A 13,810-nucleotide genomic window follows, 5' to 3' on the forward strand; every position below is an offset into this window, starting at 1 on the left:
GGCAACATCCAACGCGATTTTATTTCTCACCCTTGGCCCTAATACTCTTCCCCCTACCCCTTTGGTCAAAACATGGCGACAGTGAAACAAAATCAACTTTGCCCTGTCGTGCCACCAGACTACAGAGCAGCTTCTCTCCTTGGGCTGTGAGAACCCCCAATTCATCCTCGGATATCCACCATAAACTTTGTTTTGATTTTCACGACTTATTCGGAACTACTCGTATTTAAGTAAAGAATTGTGGTAACTTTTCCATCCACCGCTGTTTTATCGACTTGCGTTTAAAGGGGCACTGTGTAGTTTTGGAGGACAAAAGTTCTAACTCAGAATTTATAATGTTACTGAGGTAATAATACAAACTCAGAAATATTTAGCTTTTCCATAACTGAATAAACAAGCTGTTCTTGGAGGGAAAAAAAGTCAGTGGCAAGGTCCGCAAAATATAAATAAAGTCAAACAGTATGACATTGTGTTGTCCTTTAAGGTCAGTTTGTTCATTCAGTATATTCAGTCACGTCATGTCATTGTCCGTAATAGCTTTATCCCTTTTATGGGGTCGCAGTTTTTTGTTTTTTTCGCTGGAGCCAATCCTAGCTGTCTCCAGGAGAGGGCAGGGTACTCCCTGGACAAGTCGCCATCATCGCTGGGCCCTCACTGATGGCAGAGGCTGCCATGCAAGGTGCAAACTGCACATCAGGAGCAATGTCAGTATCTTACTCAAGGACACTTCGACATGCAGCTCAGCTCAGCCCAAAACCAGGATTTGAACCAGCGACCTTCAAATCACTAGCCGACCTGCTCTACCCGCTGAGCTACTACAGCCGCCCTGTCACAAAAAAATGATGACTATTCTCTTCTGATTAAAATTATTTCACAAAAAACACAAAGTGCACCTTTAAGAATGAGACCAATGGAAAACCACTGTATCTCCAGGTAAAACAGGTTTTTGACACAATTTTATTGAAACCAATTTTAAACTGGGATGATTTTAATGTATTTTTTATCATTGCTCTTTGTTGAGTTCTACTATAATAGTTTTCTTTAAAAAGTCCTTTCATTCATAACAGTACTCTGCATTATCACCACCAAATTAGAAATCACCTATGGAAATGTTGAACATTGACAAATGTCGCAGATCCACCACGTTTTCTTTAGTGTTAGAACATCCAATTATTTGTACACATAAAACAAAACAAAAAAACTGTAATAACAAAAACATATAGGCTATTAGGTATATTAAATGGAAGTGATCCCAAAGTGACAATTAAAATGTAAAAACACCAGGGAACCAGTTTTGGCTTGGAATTTCAGATTTAAAATTATATATTTATTTTCCTACAGAATATGTACCTTTTACTTTTGCTATTGCAAGTGTATTTTTATGGTTATGCCACTGTGCAAAAGTTGAATTTGAATGCAGGACTTTTTACCTGCCAGCAGAGGGAGACACATAACTATCAGGAAGTGAAGACGACTTCTCCACGGTTTAACACTTTATTTAGAATAAGCAAATTACATGTTTACACGAAAATTGAGATTGTGACAGAAATATGATTTGACATATCATTACCTTCATCTACCAGATCTTAACTGAACTTTTAGCAATTAAAGATAACATATTCAACAGTGATTATACCAAACAAATGGAAGTAAAAACATAACTTTGATATACTTTACTAATGATAGAAAATTATATAATGATGCTAAAAGGTCCACACTTTGAGTGAAAAATAAACATCAAGGGAAAACAAACGATCTCTGCTTGTTGTTGGCTGTCATGTTCAGCATCCAACCATCAAGAGAATCATTCTCTTTTTAGTAACAGCAAAGCATTTTTATATAATAATATATAATATAAAAATTTTCACACATTGGATTATAAACATTTTCAGCAATCCCGCAGCACTTTGTAACTAACTTTGTCTCAAGCTGAACAAACCCAGAGAACACACAACGTCAGCTTGTTCAAGAGAAATCCACCACCAGAAAACAGAAAGGCTTCAAAACTTAGAGCAGAAGAAATTAAACTTCATCATATCATCCTCTTTGTACCACTTGTGTTCTCCTCCTGTCTCCATGGCTCCAGACATGTTGCAGTCGTCCGTCTTTACCTGTGAGGCCCAGTTCTTGTAGTCGACTCTCTCGTCGGTGACCCAGAACCAGGCTTCCAGAATGCAGGTGAAGCGCAGTGCCAGCCAGACGTGGGAACTGGAGGCGTCCTTGGCTCTCTCTTGGACCCATCTCTGCTGCTCAGCGTCAGTGATGGAGATCAGGTCCTTGTAGTTCTCTCTGCAGTGAGTGATGGCCTCCTCCCAGGTCTTGTTCTCTTTGATCAGGATCATTTTGTCTGTCAGGGAAATTAAAACACACACAAACACACAAATGTGAGATCCTCGGACTGTCTCTGGTGATATTCCTGTTGACCAAACTGTGGAAAACTCACCGTTGTAGCAGAAGAAAGGTTTTTTTGAGTCACAGTTGTCAGTCCTCCATCTGCCTTCTTTATCCAGCATAGCACATTTCTTGTTGTCTGGCTCAGAAAAGATTTGGTTCCAGGGTCTGACAAAGGAACTTCTCCCATCAGACCACCTCCAGGTGACTCTGAACAGGCCGATCCAATAACCTGGCCCTTCCTGAAATTTACTGGTTAGTTGTTGGTCTTCCAGCTGTGTTTTTCCACTGACCAGGTCTGTGTGTTTGTCTCTGCAGTACTTTCGGGCCTGTAGCCAGGTCTTCTGTGCTGTACTCACATAGAATTGGTCAGATGTAGTATTTGCTGTGGAGCAAACAGAGGAACATGTTTACAGGTAATACTCTGCTGAGTCAAGAGAACAGATTAAATTGTCTTGATTTCAATGTCATTCAGAGAGATTCTTGAACAAATGAAAATTTCTCAGGGTAAGGTACTTTTTACATATAAAGGTGAATCATTTAAAAGAAAAGTTAGACATTTTGGGAAATACACATCTGGATTCATTCACTCTCATTTCTCTACAGTAAATATAAAGCCACTACCAACTTCTAAAGCTCGTTAACACATTGTGAAATCTTTATTGACATCAAAAGTTGAAGGTTAAACTTTAATACTTGAGAGTAATTTCTGACCCCGATAGTCACTTAGTATTAAATGCTTTTTTTATCTAAAACGCTACATCAATATATAGTGCAGCTGTTACACAGGATGAAATCAGAATGTACAAAATTGGGTTATAGCGTCAAATTCTTACCATCGTAGCAGATAAATCGTTGTGGCTTCGTACAAGAGGCATCCCACCATTCTTTTCCATCCTTCCCTGTTATCACACAGTACTCACTACCTCCTGCATTATTTGGTTCTCCACTGTGCCATTTTGCTTTTGTCTGATGGTCAGTGTACTTCTCCCTTGCCTGAGACCAGTGCCACTTCCATTCAGTTTTGCTTGTTACTGTTTCATTGTACAGTCCAATCCAGGCTTCTTTGTCTTGTTTGTCAGCAGATTGGCGGAGTCTCTCGATGTCTTTCATTTTATACACTGAGGCCAGGTCTGTATATTTCTCTCTACAGTACTTCTTGGCTTCTTCCCAGGTCTTGTTCTTGTTAATGAAGTGGTATTTATAGAGTTGACATGTGAAGAGGGAACACTGACCTAAAACCAGAGAAAACACTGCAGTGATGATGAATGAAACATCTATATGAATTTTACGCAAAGGATTGAAGAGCCTGAAATATTTTGTCAGTGAGAACAAACACTTAAACTGCAGTTCCAGCACTTCAGTTGTGTCTGTTAGTGTGTCCTGCAGTAGAAGTACTGCAGTAGTACTGCAGTAGTACACTGATGCACTTACCCATCAGAATGAGCAGAACCAGACTCCACTGCATCTTTGCTCTGTGAGAAGAAACTGATATGTGAGTGTGCAGTGAATGAAACACAAAGATTTTAGCAGCTGCTCTGAATGTGAGTAAACACACCTCACTTCCTGTCTGCTCAGGCTGAACTAACTGTGGAGCTGCTCTCACTCAAGCTTTGTGCTGCAGTCTAATAACACACAGGAACATAAAGGTGAATATGCAAATAAACAAAGCAGACACAACAGTGGTTCAGTGCACCGGGCGTGGACAAAATAACAGACACAGCTGTACAGTATAATAGTGTAACCCTGCTGTAAATACTTCATTTCAGCACTCAAGGAGCTGAAGAGAGTTTCTAAGAGTGTTTTCATGATGTGTTTGAACACATCTCACATAAAAGTGCTTAACTGAAGATGTGTGAGCAGTGTGCCGCTTCATCAGTCACAGTCCTGCCAACACACAGCAGCTGGCCAATCAGAGCTCCAGCTGCTGCTCTGTGGGCGGGACTTATGTTAATTCTCAGGTGGAACATTGCTTCTATGCTGCAACTTCAGATTAAAGCCATTCGGACAGGAAACTGTGAACACTAAAGCAGGAGACCAAACCCTGAGAGACTGAATATAACAGGCAGATAAATGGAATTATTCATTTGCTTTAAACATAAAACATGGAAATAGAATTATTACTTTTTTTTCCATTTCTATTAGTTATTATTGCCTAAAATCACACATTAATATTTTCCTTGGAGGGCTTAACATTTGTTTTTAAAGCGTATGACAGCCTTTGTCCTCAGACCCTCGATTCAGGTCAGGAGATAAAGACATGAATAAAAACTTTTTATAGGAAGTCAAATCGGATGAGACCTCAGGGAGAGAAAGATAAGCGATAGACGTCTCATGTACAGAACAGAGCAACAGAACCACAGAATATACAAATAACAATGACAACATTTCTTTAGATTATAAAATACAATGGCTTGTATGTTATTTTTGTAGCTCTGGTTGTTCAAATTTTCGTATGTTTTAATCAGCAAATTTAATATTCTTTTGGTGTTTTCATCACTTTCAGTTCTATTCACCATTTTGTTCAATTTATTTCGTGAAACCTTTTCAAAATAGTTCAATTTTGTATTGATCTACCACATTTTAACACCTTTAATATCTATAATTATTTAACTGGCACACTTCAGGCTCCGTATATTTTTACAGTAAATTACAGTTGCAATGAAAACAGCTGACAACAAGTTATATTTGCTGATTAATTGAAAACCGCCCTCTGGTTCAGTTTGAACAAACACAGAACATTAAATAGTAAGTTTCATTAATGAATGAATATTGTTCTTTACTGTTGTTAGTGAGTCTATATTCAATACCCAACATCGCACAACTAAATAAAGAATAATTAAATTCAGAATGAACAGATTTGACATGACACAGTGTGAACTCACCTCTGCTGCCTCCTGCTCTCCTCAGCTTCACTCTGCTTGGACGTCTCTCCCTTCTGTGCTGATGGAGATGCTCACGGCACTAAATGAACCCTGTCGCACGCTATGGGAGCTAAATTTAAGTAAGAATTTTAATATTAAAATAAGACGGGCTCTGATGTTTGTCATTTCTGGGAAGCTGACCGTTGTTGACAAGGATCCTTTGTTGTCCGGCAGGAGAGAGGTGTGTTAATACAATGGAGAACAAAGAAGGCGCAGCAGATCACACACACAAACACAAACTCACACACACAGAGAAACGTACAGACATGCAAAAACACACACGCGCACAAACACACACACATGCACACACACACACACACACACACACACACACACACACACACACAAATCTTTAAACTGACACAAAGAAAGCAAAACCTCTTCTCAAGTCTCCAAAACTTTAAACACATTTTCTGCTTTACACACATATTGCAATTCAAAATGTCACTTTTTTAAATGCACAGAACACAGTTCTCTGCATACGACACAACAAAATGACATAAAGTCAAATGTTTGCCATTTCAAAACACTACCATTCAAAAATGACACTACATGAGCTAAGTGGCCACTATATGTGCCACCTGGCCAAACAATTGCTATTGTAATTGTTACCACTTCAATCAGGAAGTCAGCACTAAAAGACCACAGGTGAGCACCTTTTTTTTTTTTTTTTACAACAACAACGGAAGACGTTGCAGAGAGTGGAAGAGGAAGAGGGAGGGTGAGAATGAGAGGGGGAGGAAGGGGGAGAGGTAGGGGTAGAGCTGGTAGAGGAGGTCATGGCCAAAGAAGATAACAGCTTTCAAATGAAATCAGAGCAACCTTAGTTGATCATGTCATCAACCACGGGCTGACACTGCGAGAGGCTGGACAGAGAGTGCAGCTCAACTTGAGCTGTTTTACTGTCGCCTCTGTAATCTGGACATTTAGACTACAGGCGTACAGATATGTAACCAACATTTCTTTCTCACTATGTAGTACACCCCATGTCATAGTGTATCAGTTGTGTGACACCTGTTGACTTCACGAATGGCTGATACACTGACTGTACAAGTTTCCTGTACAATTTACTCTACTGTGGGGGAAATATCTTTAGGCTGAAATGTCCAAGCCCTATATTTTTGTTTTCTTGGCTTTCTAAAGGACTGAGAAACACAACCATGGTGGAGGAAGGGGCCAAATGTTCACCGGGGCACAGGAAGCTGCCGTTGTAAACTTGGTTTTGGAAAATAATGAAATCAGATTACGAGAAATTCAACGCCACATCATCCAAGACAATACCATATTCAACAACATTCAACGAGTCAGTCTGTCCACATTGGCTTGCATTCTCAAGTGAAATCAAATCAGAATGAAAAAACTTCATAAAGTGCCTTTTGAGAGAAACTCCCAAAGAAAAAAAGAGCTCAGACGAGTATATGTGGATGTAAGTACAATATTGCCTGCAGCACACTACACGCAACATTTTTTCCCAGTGTACTGAACACCATTTTGACTGATTTCTGCTCTTAGTTTTCAGAGAGCAGTGGAAATGGATGCTCATGCAATCCCACATGAGTTCATCTTTACAGATGAGGCTGAGTTCAACCTAGCAAAGACCAGAAGGAAGGGGAAGAAACGTCATTGGTCACAGAGACAATATAGATGTTCCTGGCCAACGTGGTGGGAACATCACAATGTGCGCTGCCATTTTCAATACGCATGGTGTCCTCCGCCCTCATGCCAACCTTTTACCATACAACAGAGCCCATGTTCTCACATTTCTGGACAGACTCTACGACATTCTCATACCACCAGAGCGTTTGAATGATGCAGACCATCAAAGAAACTGCTATGTTGTAGTATGGGAGGACATGTGCTTTCATAGTGCAGCCCCACTCCAAAACTAGTTTGATGAACCACCCGCCATTTCTCATGCATTACCTTCCACCACACTCACCATTTCTGAACCCCAAGAGTTATTTTTGGCATGGTGGTGGAAGGTATACGACCGGCAGCCTTTTGTGCGCATGCCTCTTGTGCACTCTATGGAAGAGGCATGTGATGAAACTGTTGCGGGTGAGATTCAGGGATGGAAAAGGCACTCAAGGCGCTTTTTCCCTCGATGTCTGTCAGGGGAAGATATTGCCTGGGATGTGGACAAGGCGTTGTGGCCAGACCCAGCTGTCCGGCAAGATGCTGCCTAATTATTTGTCTTGCCTCTTTTTTGTTCCTATATTTTTTTCTGCACATTTTTTCTGCAATTTTCTTTTTCAGTTTACTGTTTTGTGGGCATATTTTTGTTCACTCCAATGTAAATATATCTGCTGTGCATATGTTGCACTGACTTGTATGGTGAAAAAAAAAAAAAGTTTCATATAAATATTTGTGTATGTGCAAATATTTCTTTGCATGTGATCAATCAGAAGGATTTTCTACAATTTGAACTATCTTAGTGTTTTGGCAAAGCATACTGAAGATGAGAGTGCTTTTCATTATGCATAACAGTGTGTAGCTGGTTAGACAAAAATCTGGTAATATGAATGGAGTGTGTGCCATTTGGTCCAAAAGTTTGGTTTTGATAATGCTACATGTAGTTTTGGTTGCAGTGCTTCATTTTGCAGGATGTACGAGGTATGTTTCAGTTTGGGTATGTGGTTTTGTAAATTGTGCTAAATATTTTGATAAAACCAGCCTAGTTTACAAAATTGTATTTTAGCAATTGGAAGAAAAAAAACTGTAATATTTGATTTTGGCAGTTTGTTTCACAGATTTATTGTCTGAGTGATTTGGCACATTTGCTTTTTGATCAACTTGTTTGTTTAAACGTTGTTGGTGTCGTCCTCCGCGTCCCATAGAAACTGCCATGGCTGCCATCAGTTCATCTCGGCACTGAAAAGCTCCACCTATTGTTCCACCTCCACCCTGTGAGCGGACTGTTCATTGTTGTCCTTCTGTTTTTTGTATTCTTTATTTTTGCATGGACAGAAATGACACTGTTCTAAAAATGCTCCTCCTGACAGCTAATGACAGAGCTTCTACATCTAGTACGCTGCCCTCTGCTGACTCACTCTGAAATCTTTCTTAGTTTGTTTTCTGATGTTTTAAAATGGCAAAATTCATACATACATCAAAACTGTGTATTGCTTTCTATTAATATATTAGCCACTTTTAATCTTCCATATAATTGTGTGTGTGTTGTCAGTCTCAGATGTGATTGTGAGGTAAATAGGGAATGAAAAATGTTGTGTTAAATGTTTTTTTTTTGTTTTTTTGTTTTTTTTAAAAGCCAGTGAACAAAGACAGAACCACCTTAATTAACAATTTATTCGACGACCAAACTCCAAATATAACAAAAGCTAATATGATGTAAAACCAAAACGTAAAAACACACAAACAAAAAACTCGTTGTCACTATTTTCTCTTGTAAGTAAATGAGCCCAATGCTGTGAGAGCGTGTTTTAAACCTAGGAGAGGAAAGAAAGAAAAGACAATCCACACTTACAACAAAATATGTAACTTATACAAATGACCGGAAAAACATGTTGACATCGTTACTGCATATTAATAATCATTCAGTTATTCACACCCACAGAGATCTCCTCTCAATCTTCAGTTACACCAGTCTGTTAGTAATCTCACTCATCTCCTCCTCAGGTTGTGAGTCCTACATTTCCCAGAATGCCATTCAATGAACCCAAAGAACACACAGTATAATAATGTAAGCTATTTAAGAATAACTCACCACCAAAACAAAGTGAGGAAATGAATAAAAGCCAGTGAGCAGGGAGGGTTTTAAAACTTAGAGCAGAAGAAATTAAACTTCATCATATCATCCTCTTTGTACCACTTGTGTTCTCCTCCTGTCTCCATGGCTCCAGACATGTTGCAGTCGTCCGTCTTTACCTGTGAGGCCCAGTTCTTGCAGTCGACTCTCTCGTCGGTGACCCAGAACCAGTCCTCCAGAATGCAGGTGAAGCGCAGTGCCAGCCAGACGTGGGAACTGGAGGCGTTCTTGGCTCTCTCTTGGACCCATCTCTGCTGCTCAGCATCAGTGATGGAGATCAGGTCCTTATAGTTCTCTCTGCAGTGATTGATGGCCTCCTCCCAGGTCTTGTTCTCGTTGATCAGGATCACTTTGTCTGTCAGGGAATTTAAAACACACACAAACACGCAAATGTGAATTCAGACAGATCCTCAGACTGTCTCTGGTGATATTCCTGTTGACCAAACTGTGGAAAACTCACTGCTGTAGCAGAAGAAAGGTTTTGCTGAGTTGCAGTTGTCATTACTCCAGTTGCCCTTTTTATTCAGTGTAGCACACGTCTTGTTGTCTGGCTGACTGTCAGAAAAGATTAGGTTCCAGGGTCTGACAAAGGAACTTCTCCCATCAGACCACCTCCAGGTGACTCTGAACAGGCCGATCCAATGATCTCCTTTCTTGCCCTGAAGTTTACTGGTTAGTTGTGGGTCTTCCAGCTGTGTTTTTCCACTGACCAGGTCTGTGTGTTTGTCTCTGCAGTACCTTCGGGCCTGTAGCCAGTTCTTCTGTTCTTCACTCACATAGAATTTGTCAGATGAATTTGTTGCTGTGGAGCAAACAGAGGAACATGTTTGCAGGTCATACTCTGCTTAGCCAAGGGAACAGATATAGTTTAATTGTTTTGGGTGTAATTCAGAGAGATTCTTGAAACAAATGAATTTATCTTAGTGTAAGGTACTGTATACATATAAAGGTGAATCATTTAAAGAATAGTTAGACATTTTGGGAAATATACATCTGGATTCATTCACTCTCATTTCTCTACAGTAAATATAAAGCCACTACCAACTTCTAAAGCTCGTTAACACATTGTGTAATCTTTATTGACGTTAAGCTTTAATACTTGTGATTTGGGAATAGTTTCTGACCCTGACGACCCAGATAGTCACTTAGTGTTAAAGGTTTTTTTTTTTGGTTTTTTTTTAACTTAAAAGATACATCAACATATAGTCCCACTGTTACACAGGATGAAATCAGAATGAACAAATATTTACAGTATATTCTCACCATTGTAGCAGATAAATGGATGTGTTGGCGTACAAGTGATATCCACCCAGTATTTTTTTGGAGCCTTCACGATCACACAGTACTCTCTACCTCCTACATTATTTGGTTCTTCATCTTTCCAGTTTGTCTGATTTTTAGTGTACTTCTCCCTCGCCTGAGACCAGTGCCACTTCCATTTAGTTGGGTCTGTTACTGATTCATTGTACAGTCCAATCCAGGCTTCTTTGTCTTGTTTGCTGGCAGTTTGCAGTCTGTTGATGTCTGTCTCTTCATACACTGAGGCCAGGTCTGTATATTTCTCTCTACAGTACTTCTTGGCTTCATCCCAGGTCTTGTTCTGGTTAATGAAGTGGTATTTATAATGTTGACATGTGAAGAGGGAACACTGACCTAAAACAAGAGAAAACACTGCAGTGATGGAGCAGAAGAGTTGCAGAATCACAAGTAGTGAGGACACACCTCCTACTTCCAAATGAGACTCGGTACTCAGACACTTGATGTATCTGTGGTGCACTGTTAATTTGAAACCGTTCTCTGCAGTGTCTCTTCTTATGAATGGAACCTGTCTGAGTTTAGTGTTTTACTCAACTTTGAAAGGTTTGAAGAGTAAAATATGAAGAGAGAGTGAAATAAGAGCCTGAAATAGCTTTTCAGTGAGAATAAACACTTAAACTGCAGTTCCAGCTCTTCAGTTGTGTTTGTTAGTGTGTCCCTCAGTAGAAGTACTGCAGTAGTACTGCAGTAGTACACTGATGCACTTACCCATCAGGATGAGCAGAACCAGACTCCACTGCATCTTTGCTCTGTGAGATGAAACGGATATGTGAGTGTGCAGTGAATGAAACACAAAGATTTTAGCAGCTGCTCTGAAAGTGAGTAAACACACCTCACTTCCTGTCTGCTCAGGCTGAACTAACTGTAGAGCTAGAGTTGTTATCTGTTTTTTTATTCTAGTGTAAGCAAACTGAAAGAAAAACAGCCAGATTTTTCCAACTCCAATTCAACTCTTCAACACCATCACCTGTTACCATTTCTCACCACCAGAGTGCAGTGCGGCACCCTGTCTTGCACTCTACAGGTAGTTCATCCACACAACACTTTAATGTGTAAATATGATTCTGTATCATCTAAAAAAAACCTCCAGAGTATTACATTAAACAGTGAACACACAGCAAAAATAAAAATTCATGAATGAATGAATTGGGTTAAAAAATTTAACAGATCGAATTAAATGTGTGCGCATTTACATGTATTAAATGATCATAAATCTGAACTTTGGATTTAAATTCCGAAACTTGGGTAATTTAGTTGACACATTAGAATCAAAGTTTTTATAGAGTGATTTTTGGATATCTCTTATCACTGCGCAACAATAAAACACAACCACAAAAGGCCATGAAATGATATATAAATCAGGCTGTGAATGAAATCAGAACAAACCTGTAAAAATGTAAAATCCTTCATAAAACAGGAATAAAACTTGACAGTTTGGTGTATGCACAATATTGAAGAAATTTCTGGCTCAGATTATGAGAAAAAACTCATTTTCAGAAAACAGCCTTTAAAGTTGTGTATTCCTACAAGAATTTTGACCTATTTTTTTGCAGATGCAGATGTTTATTAACAATCATTAAAACTGTAACCAATTGAACCTGCACCGTCCAACTAACTCTCTATCATTTAGCTAAGTTGGGAACTGGAACCCCCTCAAAGACCAATATTGTCCCCAGACCACTGGTTGAGAATCACTGCTTTACAAAAAACTACATGATGCAGCCATTGTCGCGGTTTTGTGTTGACAAACGCAGTCGAGAGCGTGGCTACTTTGGTGGTGTCCTTATGGGGAGGGATGACGTATTTCCGCTTTTACATGCACTGTGATAGGTTTCCTTCTTTGACAAACACAGCTTGTGTCCAAAAGTATTTTAGAAAAAATAAAAATAAAAAGAGATACCTGAAAGTAACGAGTACTTTTCAGCCTTCCTAGAAATTAACTTGAGTAAAAGTAAAAATATTTGTCTTGGAAATGTATTCAAGTAAGAGTAAGAGTACCAATGAAATCTAATACTCAAGTAAAGTACAAATCCTCTGGATGTGTACTTAAGTACAGTACTCAAGTAAATTTACTCTGTTACTGTCCACCACTGAGTATTAGTCTAATTTACTTGGTAATTTTGAGTTAATTGGTTTTCCCCAATCTTTTTTTGTAAGTGTTGTCAACTTTGTTCAGTTTGTTGTCAGTTACATTTGGACTCAGTTATATTACATCTCTGAACTTTTTCACCAGAACTCCCTCACACAGCTAAAAAGTGTAAACAATTCAAAATTATCAGTCCAATTAACTTGGTAATTTTGAGGTAATCAGACAACGTTTGTCCCAAGTCATCTCGTATAGTTTGTTTGAATATGCAAAAAATACTATCTACATTTCTGAACTATACCATGAGAGAAAAGAAACTTAAAGTGTAGAAGACTAAGTGTCGACAAAGTCAACAACAGCAACCCCAATAGTATCAACATTATGTTTTTTTATTTTTCTTCAAAACAAACTTAGCAATAACTAAACATTATTTTCTTTTCTTTCTTCAGGTGACGTGTGCAGAGTTTTGTGCTCGGATTATGTCGACCCCTTAATCTTTGTCCTGCACAAAATTACTTTACTTCAAATGAAAATCGAGGGAACTGATGACCTCAAAATTACCATGTAAGTAGAGTAGACTAATAATAATTTGAAATTGTTAAAACCTCTGAGGTAAATGTGTTCCTGACAGTTTGAGGTAAAGTCAACTTTTAAAATGTACAGTGTGAGGCCAAAAGTATTGTAAAAATGTAAACTTGCTCCATCGATATTAGCTGAAAACATTAATTCCCTTATATGAATTTGATTTTCTACACTCTAACATATCATCTCAAATAATAAAGCAGAGTCCTAACTTACGTCACTTTAAAGTCACTCCCGCTCTCTTGAGCTTCACTCTGCTCTGATGTCTCTCCTCTCTGCTGACTGAGACTGCTCACAGCAGCAATCCTTTTCATACACCCTGGTTTCCACACTGACGTCAATATTTGCATAGCAAACTATGGAGGCCTCAGGTCTCTATCATTACCAGAGAAAATGTCTGATGTCGACATGAATAGTCCATGTGTTTTGGTAAAGTTGACATTTGATTTAATGATAAAGAAAACAAACATATCACGCTAAGCAGACAAAATGTAAAACTGCACAAAACGCAGCCTGTACAAATAAAGGACATTAACCAAAGTCACTCATGGGAAAAATGTGCTAATGTTGAGTCCTGATGATACAGATGGAAATAAATGGACTAATAATTCAAAGATAAGCCCGCCCACTGAGGTATTATTAATGCCATTTTGATGGCAGTGTAAAGAGTTGAATAATTTTACAATGAAAAAAATTGTGCAATTATAAAACAATGTCGTTTAAAAGCAAACATTACATCGAGTT

General features: G+C 38.8%; 2 protein-coding genes across 2 annotated transcripts; both read right to left on the bottom strand.

Annotated features, from left to right (window-relative positions):
• Nucleotides 1-1,480: 1,480 nt before the first annotated feature.
• Nucleotides 1,481-5,297, bottom strand: LOC115589565 (macrophage mannose receptor 1-like). Its single transcript, XM_030430536.1, has 5 exons — nt 5,277-5,297; nt 3,826-3,879; nt 3,228-3,626; nt 2,444-2,776; nt 1,481-2,347 (listed from the first exon to the last, which is right to left on the bottom strand). Exons 2-5 carry the CDS (start codon nt 3,857-3,859, stop codon nt 2,001-2,003), a joined length of 1,113 nt encoding a protein of 370 aa, XP_030286396.1. The 5' UTR covers nt 3,860-3,879; nt 5,277-5,297; the 3' UTR covers nt 1,481-2,000.
• A 3,306-nt stretch (nt 5,298-8,603) lies between these two features.
• On the bottom strand, nt 8,604-13,302 carry LOC115589566 (macrophage mannose receptor 1-like). The gene is made up of 5 exons (XM_030430537.1): nt 13,283-13,302; nt 11,107-11,147; nt 10,345-10,734; nt 9,542-9,883; nt 8,604-9,436 (listed from the first exon to the last, which is right to left on the bottom strand). The coding sequence occupies exons 2-5, from the start codon at nt 11,138-11,140 to the stop codon at nt 9,090-9,092; spliced, it is 1,113 nt and encodes a 370-aa protein (XP_030286397.1). The 5' UTR covers nt 11,141-11,147; nt 13,283-13,302; the 3' UTR covers nt 8,604-9,089.
• Nucleotides 13,303-13,810: the final 508 nt, after the last annotated feature.

The sequence above is a fragment of the Sparus aurata genome, chromosome 10 (assembly GCF_900880675.1).
Source record: "Sparus aurata chromosome 10, fSpaAur1.1, whole genome shotgun sequence".
Classification (NCBI taxonomy): Eukaryota; Metazoa; Chordata; class Actinopteri; order Spariformes; family Sparidae; genus Sparus; species Sparus aurata.